General features: G+C 40.2%; 1 protein-coding gene and 1 pseudogene across 5 annotated transcripts in view; one reads left to right on the top strand and one right to left on the bottom strand.

Annotated features, from left to right (window-relative positions):
- The window catches only part of ANKFY1 (ankyrin repeat and FYVE domain containing 1), a 104304-nt gene that overhangs the window by 61357 nt on the left and 27706 nt on the right, over nucleotides 1–15241 (bottom strand). For 4 of the 5 annotated variants that reach the window (XM_030800358.1, XM_030800359.1, XM_030800361.1 and 1 more), the window contains exon 3: nucleotides 14213–14331. The exons of the other annotated variant lie outside the window; for it this stretch is intronic. In XM_030800358.1, coding sequence (XP_030656218.1) covers nucleotides 14213–14331 — 119 coding nt within the window. The remainder of the gene's footprint in view (nucleotides 1–14212; nucleotides 14332–15241) is intronic. 5 annotated transcript variants of the gene reach the window in all.
- On the top strand, nucleotides 364–2892 carry LOC105738601 (annotated as a pseudogene).

Below are 15241 nucleotides of genomic sequence, written 5' to 3'. Positions count from 1 at the left end.
ATTTTCTTAATCTACTTCACATAAAAGTTTTTGCTTCCCCTACTCCGGACGATGCCACCAAGGAGGCGGCGGCGCGCTCTGGAGGTCTGAACCCGCTGCTGGCTGCCACGGGCCAGCGGCTTGATGAATTGGGCAGCCGCCCTAGGCTCAGGGCTGTGAGCGGCTCGGGGCCGGGGGTAGGCAGCGGTGCGGCGGGCGGCCAGGCGCGGGGAGGCGCGGCTGGGGCCCCCCGCGGCCAGAGGGCCCCGCCGCCCCTGCTGCTGCTATCGCTGCTGCCCCCACCACCCCGCGGCCCCTGGAGCTGCAGTCCGCGGCCGCGGGGCCCAGCGTGAGCCTCTACCTGAGAGAGGACGAGGTGCGCCGGCGGATCGGTCTTGATGCACAACTTTATTATGTGAGAAATGATCTTATTCACTACGCTGTCCTTTAATCTGTTAGTACCCAGTGAGACACTGCACTTCACCTGGCACTCGAAGTCCAAGGTTGAATGTAAGCTGGGATTCCAAGCGGACAATGTTTTGGCAATGGACATGCCCCAGGGCAACATTTCTGTTCAGGGGGAAGTTCCACGCACTTTACAGTGTTTCGGGTAGAGCTTTCCTGTACTGGCAAAGTAGATTCTGAAGTTATAATACTAATGCAGCTCAACTTGACAGTAGTAAATTCTTCAAAGAGTTTTACCGTCTTAAATTTTAAACCAAGGAAAATGTGCACCAAAAATGGCCCTGACACGCAGCTCCAACCACTTCTACGTGTGTGTTTTATATTAGGGTAGGGTTTCTTGTGCACTAATATTTCTCGTAGCAATCACATTAGCTGTTTTGCACCTTCATAGTATGAAAAGGGTTGAACTGGATGACAGCATTAGTGCCAGCAGTAGTTCCCAAGGGCCGTCTCAGCCATCCACCCAGACGACTCAGTATCCGAGAGCTGACACGCCCAACAATCCCAACTCCTATCACCAGCTCCTCAGGTTATCCTACCTTGCAGATAGAGAAGAATGACTTGAGAAGTGTCACTCTTTTGTAGGCCAAAGCCAAGGTGAAGGATATAGCAATATCCAGGGAGAGGATAACTCTAAAAGATGTACTCCAAGAAGGTACTCTTGGACATATTTTCCATGGGATTTTAATAGATGAAAAAGATCCAAATAAAGAAAAACAAGCATTTGTCAAAACAGTTAAAGATCAAGCTTCTGAAATGCAGGTGGCAATGATGCTCACTGAAAGTCATAAGCTGCGAGGTCTTCATCACAGAAATCTTCTTCCTATGACTCATGTGTATAGAAAGAGAAAAGCCCATGGTGACATTGCCTTACATGCACTGGTAGAATCTCAACTTGTTTTTACGGCAGTGCAAGTTAGTAGAGGCCAATAATCCACAGGCAATTTCTCAATAAGGCCTGGTACACGTGGCTATTCAGATTGCCTGTGGCATGAGCTACCTCAAGAGAAGTCATCCACAAAGACCTGGCTGCTAGGAACTGTATCACTGATGACACACTTCAAGTTAAGATCACGGACAACACCCTCTCCAGAGACTTGTTCCTCATGGACTATCACTGTCTGGGGGACAATGAAAACAGGCCAGTTTGTTGGATGGCTCTTGAAAGTCTGGTTAATAACGAGTTTTCTAGCACTAGTGATGTGTGGGCCTTTGGAGTGACGCTGTGGGAACTCATGACTCTGGGCCAGACGCCCTACGTGGACACTGACCCCTTCGAGATGGCCGCATACCTGAAAGATGGTTATCGAACAGCCCAGCCAATCGACTGTCCTGATGAGCCATTTGCTGTGATGGCCTGTTGCTAGGCCTTAGATCCAGGGGAGAGGCCCAAGTTTCAGCAGCTGGTACAGTGTCTCACAGAGTTTCATGCAGCCCTGGGGGCCTACGTCTGACTCTTCTCTCGCAATCCCACAGCATCAGGAGAAAGGTACCTGTCACGGATGCTTTGTATCTAACACAACGCCAATAGAAGCACATTTGTCTTCCAGAACACTGTGCCTCAGGAATGCTTTAGAATCTGAACTTTTTAAGACAGACTTAATAATGTGGCATATTTTCTAGATATCACTTTTATTAGGTTGAACTGAGAGGGTTTTTGTAAATTTTTTGGCCAAAATTTTTTAAAACGTAGTTACCTTGGACTAGGGGTACACTGTTACAAAATAAACAGTTTTTAAAATTGTTCAGACACAGATATTTGGAATTAGCTATCTTAGTACCATCTGCTTTTTATTTTTTTTACTTCATCAAGGTGATGTAAGTGACTCACCTTTGAAGTTTTTTTAATGTTATTTTTTATCACTACTCTTGGAAATGGCCTGTCTTCAAGATGCAATACTTTTCTTAGGAAAGGAAAAACAGCATAAAAAGATACCTGGTTTGCCTTGTACAAGAAAAGGCAATATGAGAGGAAGAAAATTTAAAGAAAAGCTAGAGGAAAAAAAAATTTTTTTTTAATACTTATTAGAAGCAAACTGTCCTTGCATGGAAAACTGTTTATTTTTTTTAGTGAAAAGGAATTCTGCTTTCGTATTTTTGGGAAAGCAGGAACTGAGTTTATTACATCTTTAATTTGGCAGAAATTAGCTTTTCTGTGAACCAGAAGTGGTTTGGGGCAGATCTGTAGTAAACAATGGTGATTTTATTTATTTTTACTCTCTGGGAAAGGAGATAATACAATTCCAGAAAGTGGACTCATATTTCTAAGGTTAAGATTCCCTTTTATTGCACCTAGCATAGTGCTATGCACAGAGTGGGTGCTTGAGTTGTCATTTTTTTTTTTAAAGTAAACTGGTAAATTTTGTGCTTATCTTCAAGGCTGGCTTAAGTATAAAATTGTTTTTTTAAACACTTGAAAAATTAAAGGATTTGTTTTATATTTAAGAAAAAAAAAGTTTTTAGGCTGGGCGTGGTGGCTCACACCTGTAATCCCAGCACTTTGGGAGGCCGAGGCGGGCGGATCACCTGAGGTCAGGAGTCTGAAACCGGCCTGGCCAATTATGGCGAAACCTCCTCTCTACTAAAACTACAAAATTTAGCCGAGCATAGTGGTGCACGCCTGTAATCCCAGCTACTCGGGAGGCTGAGGTAGGAGAATCTCTTGAAGCTGGGAGGCGGAGGTTGCAGTGACCCAAGATCACATTAGTGCAGTCCAGCCTGGGGGACAGAGCAAGATTATGTCTCAAAAAAAAAAAAAAAAAAAGTTTTTGCTTCATAAAATTAAAAAATCTTGGTAGATCATATCATTTTTATCAATAAATAACATCCTCTTTAGTCAATTTAAGGATGTATCCTTAAATATAACCTCCTGGAAATAAAATTAAACCTCAAACCATATTTCTAAATAATCTCTGAGTCAAAATGAAATAAAAGGACAGAGGTTCTAGTTCTGTTACGGCAGTGGAACAACCCAGCCCATTTTAACTGATTATAGCTAAAAACTCTGGACAGAATACAAAACAACGACCTAAAGATTTGGAAAAGGCAACCAGAGCAGGTGAACTGAGAGAGAGGCAAAACTTGAAGCAGCAACTGCACGGGATGAGTTTCCCCTTTTTGTTCCTCTCCTATGGCTTTGTTGTGTGTGTGTGTGTGTATATATATATATTTATATTTATATAATTTTTTTTTGAGACAGGGTCTCACTGTCACCCCAGCTGGAGTGCAGTGGCATGATCTCAGTTCACTGCAACCTCTGCCTTGCATGCGCAAGTGATCCTCCACCTCAGCCTTCTAAGTAACTGGGACCACAGGTGCGTGTCACCACACCTGGCTAATTTTTTTGCATTTTTGGAAGAGATGGGGTTTTGCCATGTTGCCCAGGCTGGTCTCAAACTCCTAGGCTCAAGGGATCCGCTTGCCTCAGCCTCCCAAAGTGTGGGATTACAGGCATGAGCCACTGCACTTGGCAAAAATTATTTTAAAATGATAAAAGCAACAATTCATTAGGAAGTCATAATTATAAATGTAAATGTACATAATAGAGGCTAAAAATATATGCAGAAAAACTGACAAAAATTAAAAGGAGAACTAGACAATTCTAAAATTACAGTAAATGTTAACACTCCCCTTTAAGGAATTGATAGAACTAGGCTATGTATAGTGAATATGGCCTGTGAATCCAGAGCTTTGGGAGGTCGAGGTGGGAAGATAATTTGAGACTAAAGAGTTCGAGACCAGCCAGGGCAACACAGTGAGACCCTGTCTCTACAACAAAAAATTTTTTTTAATTAGCCGAGTGTGGTGGCATGCGCTTATAGTCCCAGCTACTATAAAATTCAGAGGACACAGCTAGAGAAGTGCTTAGAAGGAAATTCAAAGCTTTAAATACTTGTATTAAAAAAGAAGATCTAAAATAAATTATCTCAGGTTCCACAATTTTGAGAAACTAGGGAGAAAAAAGGAGAACGGGAGAGCAAAGTAATCCAAAGAAAGAAAAAAAGGACAGAAATAAATAAAATATAGCTGGACGCAGTGGTGCATGCCTGCAATCCCAGCTACTCAGGAGGCTGAGGCTGGAGAGTTGCTTGAACCCAGGAGGCAGAGGTTGCAGTGAGCTGAGATCGCGCCACTGCACTCCAGCCTGGGCGACACAGCGAGACTCCGTCTCAAAAAAAAAAAAAAGAAATCACTAACGTAGAAAACAACCAATAGAGAAAATTAACAAAGCCAAAAGCTCATTCTTTGAGAAGATAATAAAAATGCCAAACTTCTATAGACTTATCAAGAAAAAAAGAGTGAGAACATAAATCACCAATACCCAAGAATGAAAAAGGTGTTATTGCTACAGACATTAAAAGGAGAAAACTACAAACAAGTTCATATTAACAAATTCAACAACTTAAATAGACATATTTCTGAAAAACAAAACTTCCCAAACCTGACACAGAAGAAACAAATCTGAATAGTCCTGTATCTATATAGAATACATATTTTAAAAATTTGTTTTCAAAAAGCGTCCCAGAAAGCAAATTCTGGACTTAGATTACTTCAATGGTGAATTCTACCAAACATCCAAGAAATAAACAATAACATCAATCTTAGAAAACATTTTCAGAAAATAGACAATGAAGGATCACATAAGGCCTATATAACCCTAATAGTAAAATCTGATAGAGACATTAAAAAAAATTACATACCAATATCCCTCATGATTACTGTTGTAAAATTTTTCACAAAATGTTGGCAAATAGGATCCAACAACATACATAAAAAAGGGTAATATATAATAACCAAATAGGTTTTACCCCAGGAATGCAATCTTAGTTTAACATTTGTAATTCATCAAAAATTATATAATCATTTCTATAGATGTCAAAGAAAGTGTTTGGCAAAACTCAAAAACCAATTCAGGTAACTTATCTAGAAAACCAGGAATATTCAAATTGATAAAGTGTATCCAAGAAAAACCTACAACTGATCTATACAAAACGATAAAAGATCTCATTGTGTCTCCCTGAGATCAAGAACAAAGTAAGGATGCTTGCTTTCAGACAAATGACTTGTATCTAAATTATCTACAGAACTGTTAATACTCAATACTCAAAACTCAATACAATGCCACGTTTTGAAAAGGCCAAAGATGTGAATAATTTATAAGAAAATATACAAATTGTCAATAACACACAAACAAGGCTCAGCATTATTCATTATCAGGGGAATGCAAAATAAAACTGCCACGCACTCTGTATCCATTAGAATGGCTAAAATTGTAAACAAAAACCAAAACAACCTGCCCACACCAAGCATTAGTCAGGATGTGAAGCACTCGGGGCTCTCATATCCACGGCTAATGGGAATGTAAAATGGTACATCCATTTTGGAAAACAGTTTGGTAGTTTCTTAACATTAAACAGTCCCTCCTAGATATTTACTCAAGAGAGGTAAAAACATGTCTACACAAAGGCCTTACACAACTGAACGCTGGTACTTTTCTTTCTAATAAAACCCAGAAAGAACACAAATGTCCATCAACAGGTAAACGTAAAAAAAAAGTGTGGTATTTTCATACAATGGAATACTATTCAACAATAACAAGGAATGAATAATTAAAACACAAAGCAACATACTAAGGTGTGGGGTGAATGTCAAAATCTATATGCTAAAAGAAGTGAAAGAAGCCAGACAAAAGGGACTCTATGCTCTATGATTCCATTTCTATAAAAGCCTAGAAACTGCAAACTCATCTATAATGACTGAAAGCAGATCAGCGTTTAGCTGCAGAAGTGGATGGCAAAAGGGATGGATTCCAAGGAGACATGAGGAAAGCTTTAAGGATGGAAATGTTTTTTGTTACTTTTTTTTTTTTTTCTTGAGACAGAGTCTCACTTTGTCGTCCAGACGGGAGTGCAATGGCGCGATCTCAGCTCACTGCAACCTCTGCCTCCCAGGTTCAAGCAATCTCCTGCCTCAGCCTCCCAAGTAGCTGAGATTACAGGCATGTGCCACCATGCTCAGCTAATTTTTTGTATTTTTAGTAGAGATGGGGTTTCACCATGTTAGCCAGGCTGGTCTCGAACTCCTGACCTCAAGTGATCCACCCAACTTGGCCTCCCAAAGTGCTGGATTTACAGGCATGAGCCACCACACCCAGCAAGGATGGAAATGTTTATGTTGATTGTGGCGGTGGCTTTACAGGTGTATTCATATGTCAAAACTTATCCAATTGCACACTTTTAATGTGGGCAGTTTACTGTACTTCCATTACACCTCAATTTGGAGGAAAAAGAAACCAAACTGAGAGGCAGCACAGCACTGTGGTTAATGGCACAAATTCTGCAGCCAAACTGCCTAGGGTTCAAATCTCAGCTCCAATCCTTGCTAACTGTGTGGAGTTAATATATAATAAAGCACTCAAAACACCACCACCACATAGTAACTGCTATATAAAAACTTGCTATTATTACAAGAGACTATTTAGAAATTGATCACAATGAAAACAGTACCTTCCAAAATATTTGCGATGTAGCCAGATTCATACTATAAAAAAAAGTCATAGGCCGGGCGCGGTGGCTCAAACCTGTAATCCCAGCACTTTGGGAGGCCGAGGCGGGCGGATCACGAGGTCAGGAGATCGAGACCATCCTGGCTAACACAGTGAAACCCCGTCTCTACTAAAAAAATACAAAAAATTAGCCGGGTGTGTTGGCGGGCGCCTGTAGTCCCAGCTACTGGGGAGGCTGAGGCAGGAGAATGGCGTGAACCCAGGAGGCGGAGCTTGCAGTGAGCCGAGATCGCGCCACTGCACTCCAGCCTGGGGCACAGAGCAAGACTCCGTCTCAAAAAAAAAAAAAGTCATAGTCTTAACCTTATCAGAAAATGAGGCCAGGCGCGGTGGCTCACACCTGTGATTCCAGCACTTTGGAAGGCCGAAGTGGGTGGATCACCTGAGGTCAAGAGTTCAAGACCGGCATGGCCAACATGGCAAAACCCCATCTCTACTAAAAATACAAAAATTAGCCAGGCGTGGTGATGGGCACCTGTAATCCCAGCTACTCAGGAGGCTGAAGCTGGAGAATCGCTTGAGCCCAGGAGGTGGAGGTTGCAGTGAGCTGAGATCACACCACTGCACTCCAGCCTGGGTGACAGAGTGAGGCTCCGTCTCAAAAAAAAAAGAAAATGAGATAAAAGATAGTAATTCAACTCAAAAAGAAAAAATAATTCAAAGGAATTTCAAAGAAAGATTTAATACAGATAAAAATAAATTACTGAATTGGCTAAATATAAATAAAAATTAAAAGAACAATGAACCTAAACCAAATCTGCAATAAGCCAACACCAACACAAACTTAACATAACCAAAGATTGGTGAGAAAAACCCAAAAGCAGTATCAGGATTAAGTAAAGCATATAACCACAGATAAAACAGATTATTTTGAGCTCTAAGAGAATCTTTGGGCATGGGACTCAGCTGCTGGCAGGAGGCCACAAGGCTGTTTGAGTGTCTTCATGACATGGCTGCTAATGTTCCCCCAAAGTGAGCAATCCAAAAGAGAGAGCAAGGAGGAAGCCACAGTGCCTTCGATGAAGCCATCTCTCAAGTCACATGCTGTCACTTCTACCACACTCCATTCATTAGAGGTGAATCAGCCTATACTGAAGAGGAGAATTTGAATCCACCTTTGAAGGGAGAAATAGCAAAGAATTTGTGAGCATATTCTTTTTTACTCTTTTTTGTGAGCATATTCTAAACTTCCCGTGGATGTCATCGAAGGAACACAGTATGATTTAACACTGAAACTGAACAGCCTTAACCTAGTAGTTCACATAGTAGCCAACAGACGTTGAATATTGCTGTGCTTCTCTTAAAAATTTAAATATCACACAGCTCCCCGAGTACACAGTTTGGGAAACTATGCCCTTTCCATTGCAGAGTGCAAGCTTTCCACATGGTGCTTCAGGGGACAGCTTTCCCAACCAGAGTGAAAAGGAATAAAGAAGGATGCTTTCTGCTGTTTGGAATGGCTTAACACTATCCAGGACACATTCCAGGAGAGCTGAATGACTCATACTCTGAGCCCTTATGCCAAGGAACTGTTAAGATCTTTGCTTGAGAAAGTATGCAACAAACTCTAGCTTCAAAACAGCCATTCTAATCCACTGGAACCTCTCATCGTGTCAGCTGCTACTGGTAAAGTGCTACAGAGAGGCCATAAACAGATCATTTTGCTAGAAGCAAACTGCTTTACTTCACCAAGAAGTAAATATAATACTTTCCTTGGACTCAGATTTGTTATGCTTTGTTGAGCTAACAGTCATATTCTTTCTCTTCCCACTTGGTCAATCAGTATCTTTATAAACTTTTATCTTTTATTCTTTTTTATTAGGGTTTAATAGACAAAAATTATATAGAGTTAATGTATGACATGTTTTGATATATGTATACACTATGAAATGGTTATAAGCTAATTAACATATCTATCACTTCCTATATTTCAAGATATCTTAATAAGAACTAAAAAAGCAAATTTCTACTTTGTTTACATTTTCAGATACTTTCATACTTCGAGAAAAGCTGCAGAGCATCCCCATATGCCCTTTACTCATCTTCCCCTATTATTAACACAGCTTATATAACCATAGTACAATGATCAAAATTAGGTAACTAGGTAATACATACAATAGCAATACCATTAACTAATTATAGGCCCTATTTTGCCAATTTTATCAGTAACACCCTTTGTATGGCCAGAATCCAACTGAGGATTCCACACTGCATTCAGCGTTGGCCTCACCCAATCTGCAATCCTCCCTAAACCATTCTTGTTTTCCATAACCTTGACATGTTTCAGAAACACTCTGGCTGATTATTTTGAGAAATGTCCCTCAATTTGGGTCTGATGTTTTCTCCTGATTAGACTGAGGTTATGCATTAATGGCAAAAATCCTATACGAGAGCCAGGCAGAGTGGCTCATGCCTGAAATTCCAACACTTTGGGTAGCCGAGGCAGGAGGATCATCTGAGCCCAGGAGTTTGAGACCAGCCTTGGCAACACAGCAAGAGCCCATCTCTATTAAACAATTAGCCAGGGACGGTGGTGCACACCTGTACTCCCCGCTACTTGAGAGGCTGAGGTGGGAGGATCTCTTGAGCCCAGGAGTTCAAGGCTGCAATGAGCCGCGATACTGTGACTGCATTCCAGCCTGGGTGACACAGTGAGACCCTATTTCAAAAACAAAAAAGAACCCCACAGAAGTGATTGTGCCTTCATCAGTGGATCACATCAGGTACAAACATTTCACTTTTTTGAACAAGGTATGATTCATATATCCAAACACCTTTAAAGTGTATATAATGCCTGTTGTATTTCATCAACATATGCTAAAATTCTCATAATTAAGGCTGTGTGCAGTGGCTCACACCTGTAATCCCAACAGGCCTTTGGGAGACCAAGGCAGGAGGATTCCTTGAGTCCAGGAGTTCAAGACCAGCCTGGGCAACATGGCAAAATCCCATGTCTACAAAAAATGAGCCAGGCATGGTAGCACACACCTGTGGTCCCAGATACTTGGGAGGCTGAGGTGGGAGGATCACCTGAGGCCAGGAGGTCAAGGCTGCAGTGAGCTGTGATTGCACCATGGCACTCTAGCCTGGGTGACAGAGTGAAATCCTGTCTTAAAAAAAAAAAAAAGAAGGAAATATCAATTAGACAAGAACATCAAAAAGAAAAATGTGGAGTTTTTCTTACGTTTTAAGATGTAAGTTTCATGCAAGCAAGAATTTAATTTTGGCTGGGCGTGGTGGCTCACGCTTATAATCCCAGCACTTTGGGAGGCTGAGGCGGGCAGATCACGAGGTCAGGAGATCGAGACCACGGTGAAACCCCGTCTCTACTAAAAAATACAAAAAAATTAGCCGGGCGTGGTGGCGGGCGCCTGTAGTCCCAGCTACTGGGAGAGGCTGAGGCAGGAGAATGGCGTGAACCCGGGAGGCGGAGCTTGCAGTGAGCCGAGACTGCACCACTGCACTCCAGCCTGGACGACACAGTGAGACTCCATCTCAAAAAAAAGAATTTAATTTTGTACACTTTGTATCTCTAACACCTTGAGAAGCGCTTACCACTCAATATTTTTTATATGAATGAATTAATGTTGAAAAAACAAAACACCAATACATTCATTAAATGATTTTATCAAGCCTGTTGCTGTGGAAAACATTTAAGCCTTTAAAATATAGCTTTTATGCTATTTATACACCTGTTTACAAGAATCGATTTCCAATCTTCCTCAAATTGCTGGCCAGCCATGAAGTGTCAGTGCTTCCAGGTATCACATAACACACAGGCTTCCCAGGCAGTCTCAGAAACTGCAACCCCAGGTTTAGGCAATGAGCAGGACTGCTGGGCAAAGCACACAATTCAACAGGAACAGGTCCACACATGCCACTACCACCTTGGACCTTTCCCCCATAACACATTTCAAAGATACATTTCATTAAAATGTCATAAAAAGTAAAAATGCTACGTTCTCCTATCTGCTATCTTCACAGGTGCCTGATCTATGAAAGCCATAAAAACCATTTGCTTTGAAGTGGATCACTCCTGAAAGCAAACTTTATAGTAAAATCAAAACATGCTTATTATTTACAACTGAAGGAGAGTCTAGAGACATTTAAAGACATTAACATTCCATTTTCCTAAACTCGAGAAAATGTCCTGACTCACAGTGATGCAATCTTGTGGCCAGACAGCACTGAATTAAAGCTCTGAACGTGTGGATGTACTAAAAAAGCAAAATTCAGTGTAAAGCAAAATTTTTAAATTCAGTGTTAAAATTGGTTTTTTATTTCTTAGTGTAATTTTCTGTGTTGGGTCATTTTGTTTCAGAGAGCAGTGATGTTTTATTTTTCCCACTCTCATTCATTTTGGTTGCAGTCAATATTTCACAATTAAAATAAAACTGAGGAACATTAACACTGGCTGAGTTACCTATGACAGTACCCCAGAAGTCAGATAATGAAGAAAAAAAAAAAAGTAGGAATATTTCACAGCTCAGCTGCCTAACTGCTTTCTAGAACTGTCATACCTATTTATAACATCACTGGCAAATGTACAAGAATACCACCTTCATAAGCCTCACAGCTACTAGGATCACCAATGTTTGATTATATAGATTTCAAAAGATGGTAGCTTATTCTTAACTTTTTTCTAACAAAGTCGAATATTTTCCATATATTTATTATCTTCTAGTCTTCATAAACATTCTGTTCATATATAATCAAGATCCTATCATACATTTTGTGAAGAACGCTACATGATCTTATAAGGTCTTCGTAATTCTGTTATATATGAGGTCAAAGATACATGGCTTCAAAACATTATGCTTTAAAAAAAAAAAAAGCGATTTCAATCACATGGACTGGTACCCTCCCAGTAAAAAACTATTTCCTAGGCAGATGTTTTTAGTTACTGGCATGCAGGCATCTGCACATGTGTAGGTGTGTATGTGCATTTGTATCTACAACTTTTAGTTATGGACCTCAAGTTAAATCCTAGAAATTATCATAAAGAGACAGAGTTCGCTCACAGTTGGGAAACACTGACATATGTTCCCCTTAATCCATGAGATAAATGCCTACTTAGCCTTTACAACACTACTCAGGTATTAGCCACCTCTGAAACCTTCCTTTATCACACCAACTTAGTCTCTTCTCAACCTTATATACAAGCTAACTACATTTCTGTATTGATAGCCCTGGTCTGAAATGATTTGTGAATGGCCTGTTTCCTCCAGCAGAGTATGGGCTCCGTATGGCAGGGACTGTGTTATAATCATCTCAGTGTTCCTGGCACTGCGCATGGAAAACAGTACCTTCTCAACTGACAAACCTTCTGAACAAAGATATAATTCACACAATCACTTTGGCAAGTACAGTCATGAGCAGCATAACTATGTTTGCTCAACAACAGACTGCAGATACGATGGTGGTCCCATAAAATTACACTATTGTATTTTTACTGACCTTTTCTATGTTTAGATATACACATACTTACCACTGTGTTACTGCTGCCTATGGCATCCAGCACAGTAACAATGCTGTACACGCTGTACGGTTACACAGTAACATGCTGTACAGGGTTGTAGCCTAGAAGCAACATACTATAACATATAGCCTAGGTGTGTAGTAGGCTATACCACGTAGATTTGCGTAACTATACTCTATGATGTTCCCACAGCAAAACCACGTAATGACACATTCTCAGAACACATCCCTGTCATTCTCCTCACCATATAATTCTCATGAATATTAATACTATAATTAAATTAAAATTTTGCTCTTTGCCCCTTTTTTTCCAATAGCAGTCAGGCAAGTACTAAATGAAAATGCAACCTTCAGGTCAACTTTTTAAAATGACTGTTTTCAAGTCTACTTGCCACCCTATTTGCTTCAATCCTACACAAAAAAAGTGATATAAAACAAGTAACATTAAACAGGCTAATGTAGCTATTAATTTTTTCTTTTCTTTTTTTTTTTTTGAGACAGGGTCTTGTTCTATTGCCCAGGCTAGAATGCAGTGGTGACATCATAGCTCACTGTGGCCTCAAACTCTTGGCTCAAGAAATCCATCCACCTCAGATTCCCAGCTGAAGGACTACAAGCACATGCCATCCTGTCCAGCTAATTTTTTTTTAATTTGCTGTAGAGACAGGGTCTTGCCCAGGCTAGTCTTGAATTCCCTGGGCTCAAGTGATCCTCCCACCTTGGCCTCTCAAAGTGCTAGGATTACAGGCATGAGCCACCATACCCGGCCTTAAAATTCTTTTTTTAAAAATAAGTTGTATTGTGTATATTTAAGGTATATGACACAATGCTGTGGGATACATATATAGTAAAATGGGCACTATGGTGAAGCAAATTAACATATCCACCATCTCACACAGTAACCCATACCTATCAAAATTCTGAAGGCTAATGGTCATCCTTTGATGTTAAAGAAAGAATATTGTTATTCTTCGGAGTAACTGTTCTGAGTTCAGTTCTGATAGACTAGAAAAAGTACTTTGGCCAGACATGGTGGCTCACGCCTGTAATCCCAGCACTTTGGGAGGCCAAGGTGGGTGGATCACCTGAGGTCAGGAGATCAAGACCAGCCTAGCCAACATGGTGAAACCCTGTCTCTACTAAAAATACAAAAATTAGCTGGGCATGGTGGTGGGTGCCTGTAATCCTAGCTACTCGGGAGGCTGAGGCACGAGAATCACTTGAACATGGGAGGCGGAGGTTGCAGTGAGCTGAGATCACTATCGCACTCCAGCCTGGGTAACAGAGTGAGACTCTGTCTCAAAAAAAAAAAAAAGTCCTCTGGCATCTAGTATGAAGTTTTAAGCAATTTGACAGCAGGACTTTTTATTAGACTTGAGGGAAAAATTTTTTCTGGACATGAATCCTTATTTACAGCATACTTTTTCATGAAATGACTGTACGGAAAAATATTTACATTTTATAAATCATAAGGACACTGCAGATACTCAAATATTTACAATTTGTTAGCCAGGTATTACCTCTTAAATAGTTAGGTATACAAGGTACCTAAAAGTACAACCTACTGATTCATTAATTATTTAACTAGTTCGTGGTCGCCACCAATTGCTAAGAAAATTATTTTACTTTCATTAAATCACAAATATTTCAAAATGAGACACCATAACTTTCTGCCAAGAGCCCTTCCGATAGCAGTTTTGTGTCCCTAATCACTCAAAGGCTCACCTGACAGGTCCAACTCTTTAGTGGAAGACAAGTTAGCCAGACTCCAGCTGTCACTGCGGGCTGCCAGGACAAACTTGTGAGCACTGATGTGCTTGTCCCCAACCTTTATCTTCAGATCGCTGATGAAGAAAAAGATCCACATATATTAGAAAAATGTCATCATTACTAGGTATAGCTAGGATTCATAGCTGATAAACACATGAGTATTGATCAACATACATCTGCAAAAGAAAAAATTACAGCGAAAAATTATTTCTATATGCTAGCACTGAATTCTGATGAGTCATCTTTATAATATGTTGCTAGAAATGTTTTCTATTGATAAATTCTGGCTTTAATTCACATGGCATGCTCTGCTTTCAAATACATCTTCTCATGGGATTCTTATGGTGGTGAACCTACAAGTTAAGTAGGATGATTAATATTCACATAAAAAGTAGAGGATATTTTATATAGACTAAAACAAGCTAAACCATCAGGGAGAGAAAGACAGAAAGGTTAAAGATGGTGATGACAGCTCTGAGGCTACAGTGCTGCTATGCTCCACAGTAATGCTCAAGCAAGGTTAAACAGAAAACCCGTGAACAAACTAACAAGCAGTCATGAACATAAAACCCAGTATCTGGGCTCCTGTTCTCACTAGAAACATTCAGACCTAATATTGACCATTTTTTACGCAACTACTTATAAAAAATGGGGTGAAGAAAAAGCTTTCTTTTCAAAACATGTTTCCATAATTATCACATGTCATTATATGAAAAGATCTTCCTGAATAGATATTTATGTTGAACTCTGAAATGTCAAATGCTACCGGAGGAGAGCATCTGGGCAGTTAACAAAAACGTCAAGATGACCCACTAGGCTGACATGAACACATGCCGTATGGCTATGCTGGCAGGAATCCAAAGTCACTGTCATCCTGCTTGTAGTTATATGTTTTATTTTCATATTTCATATTATTTACTAGGTTGGAAAGTCTTTGGAAACTAAATACACAAAAACCACTATATGGAAAAAAAGAAAAAGAAA

Source organism: Nomascus leucogenys, chromosome 19, assembly GCF_006542625.1.
Source record: "Nomascus leucogenys isolate Asia chromosome 19, Asia_NLE_v1, whole genome shotgun sequence".
Taxonomy (NCBI): Eukaryota; Metazoa; Chordata; class Mammalia; order Primates; family Hylobatidae; genus Nomascus; species Nomascus leucogenys.
Note: the sequence above shows the minus strand (reverse complement) of the source record. Positions and strands in the feature narration are given on the sequence as shown.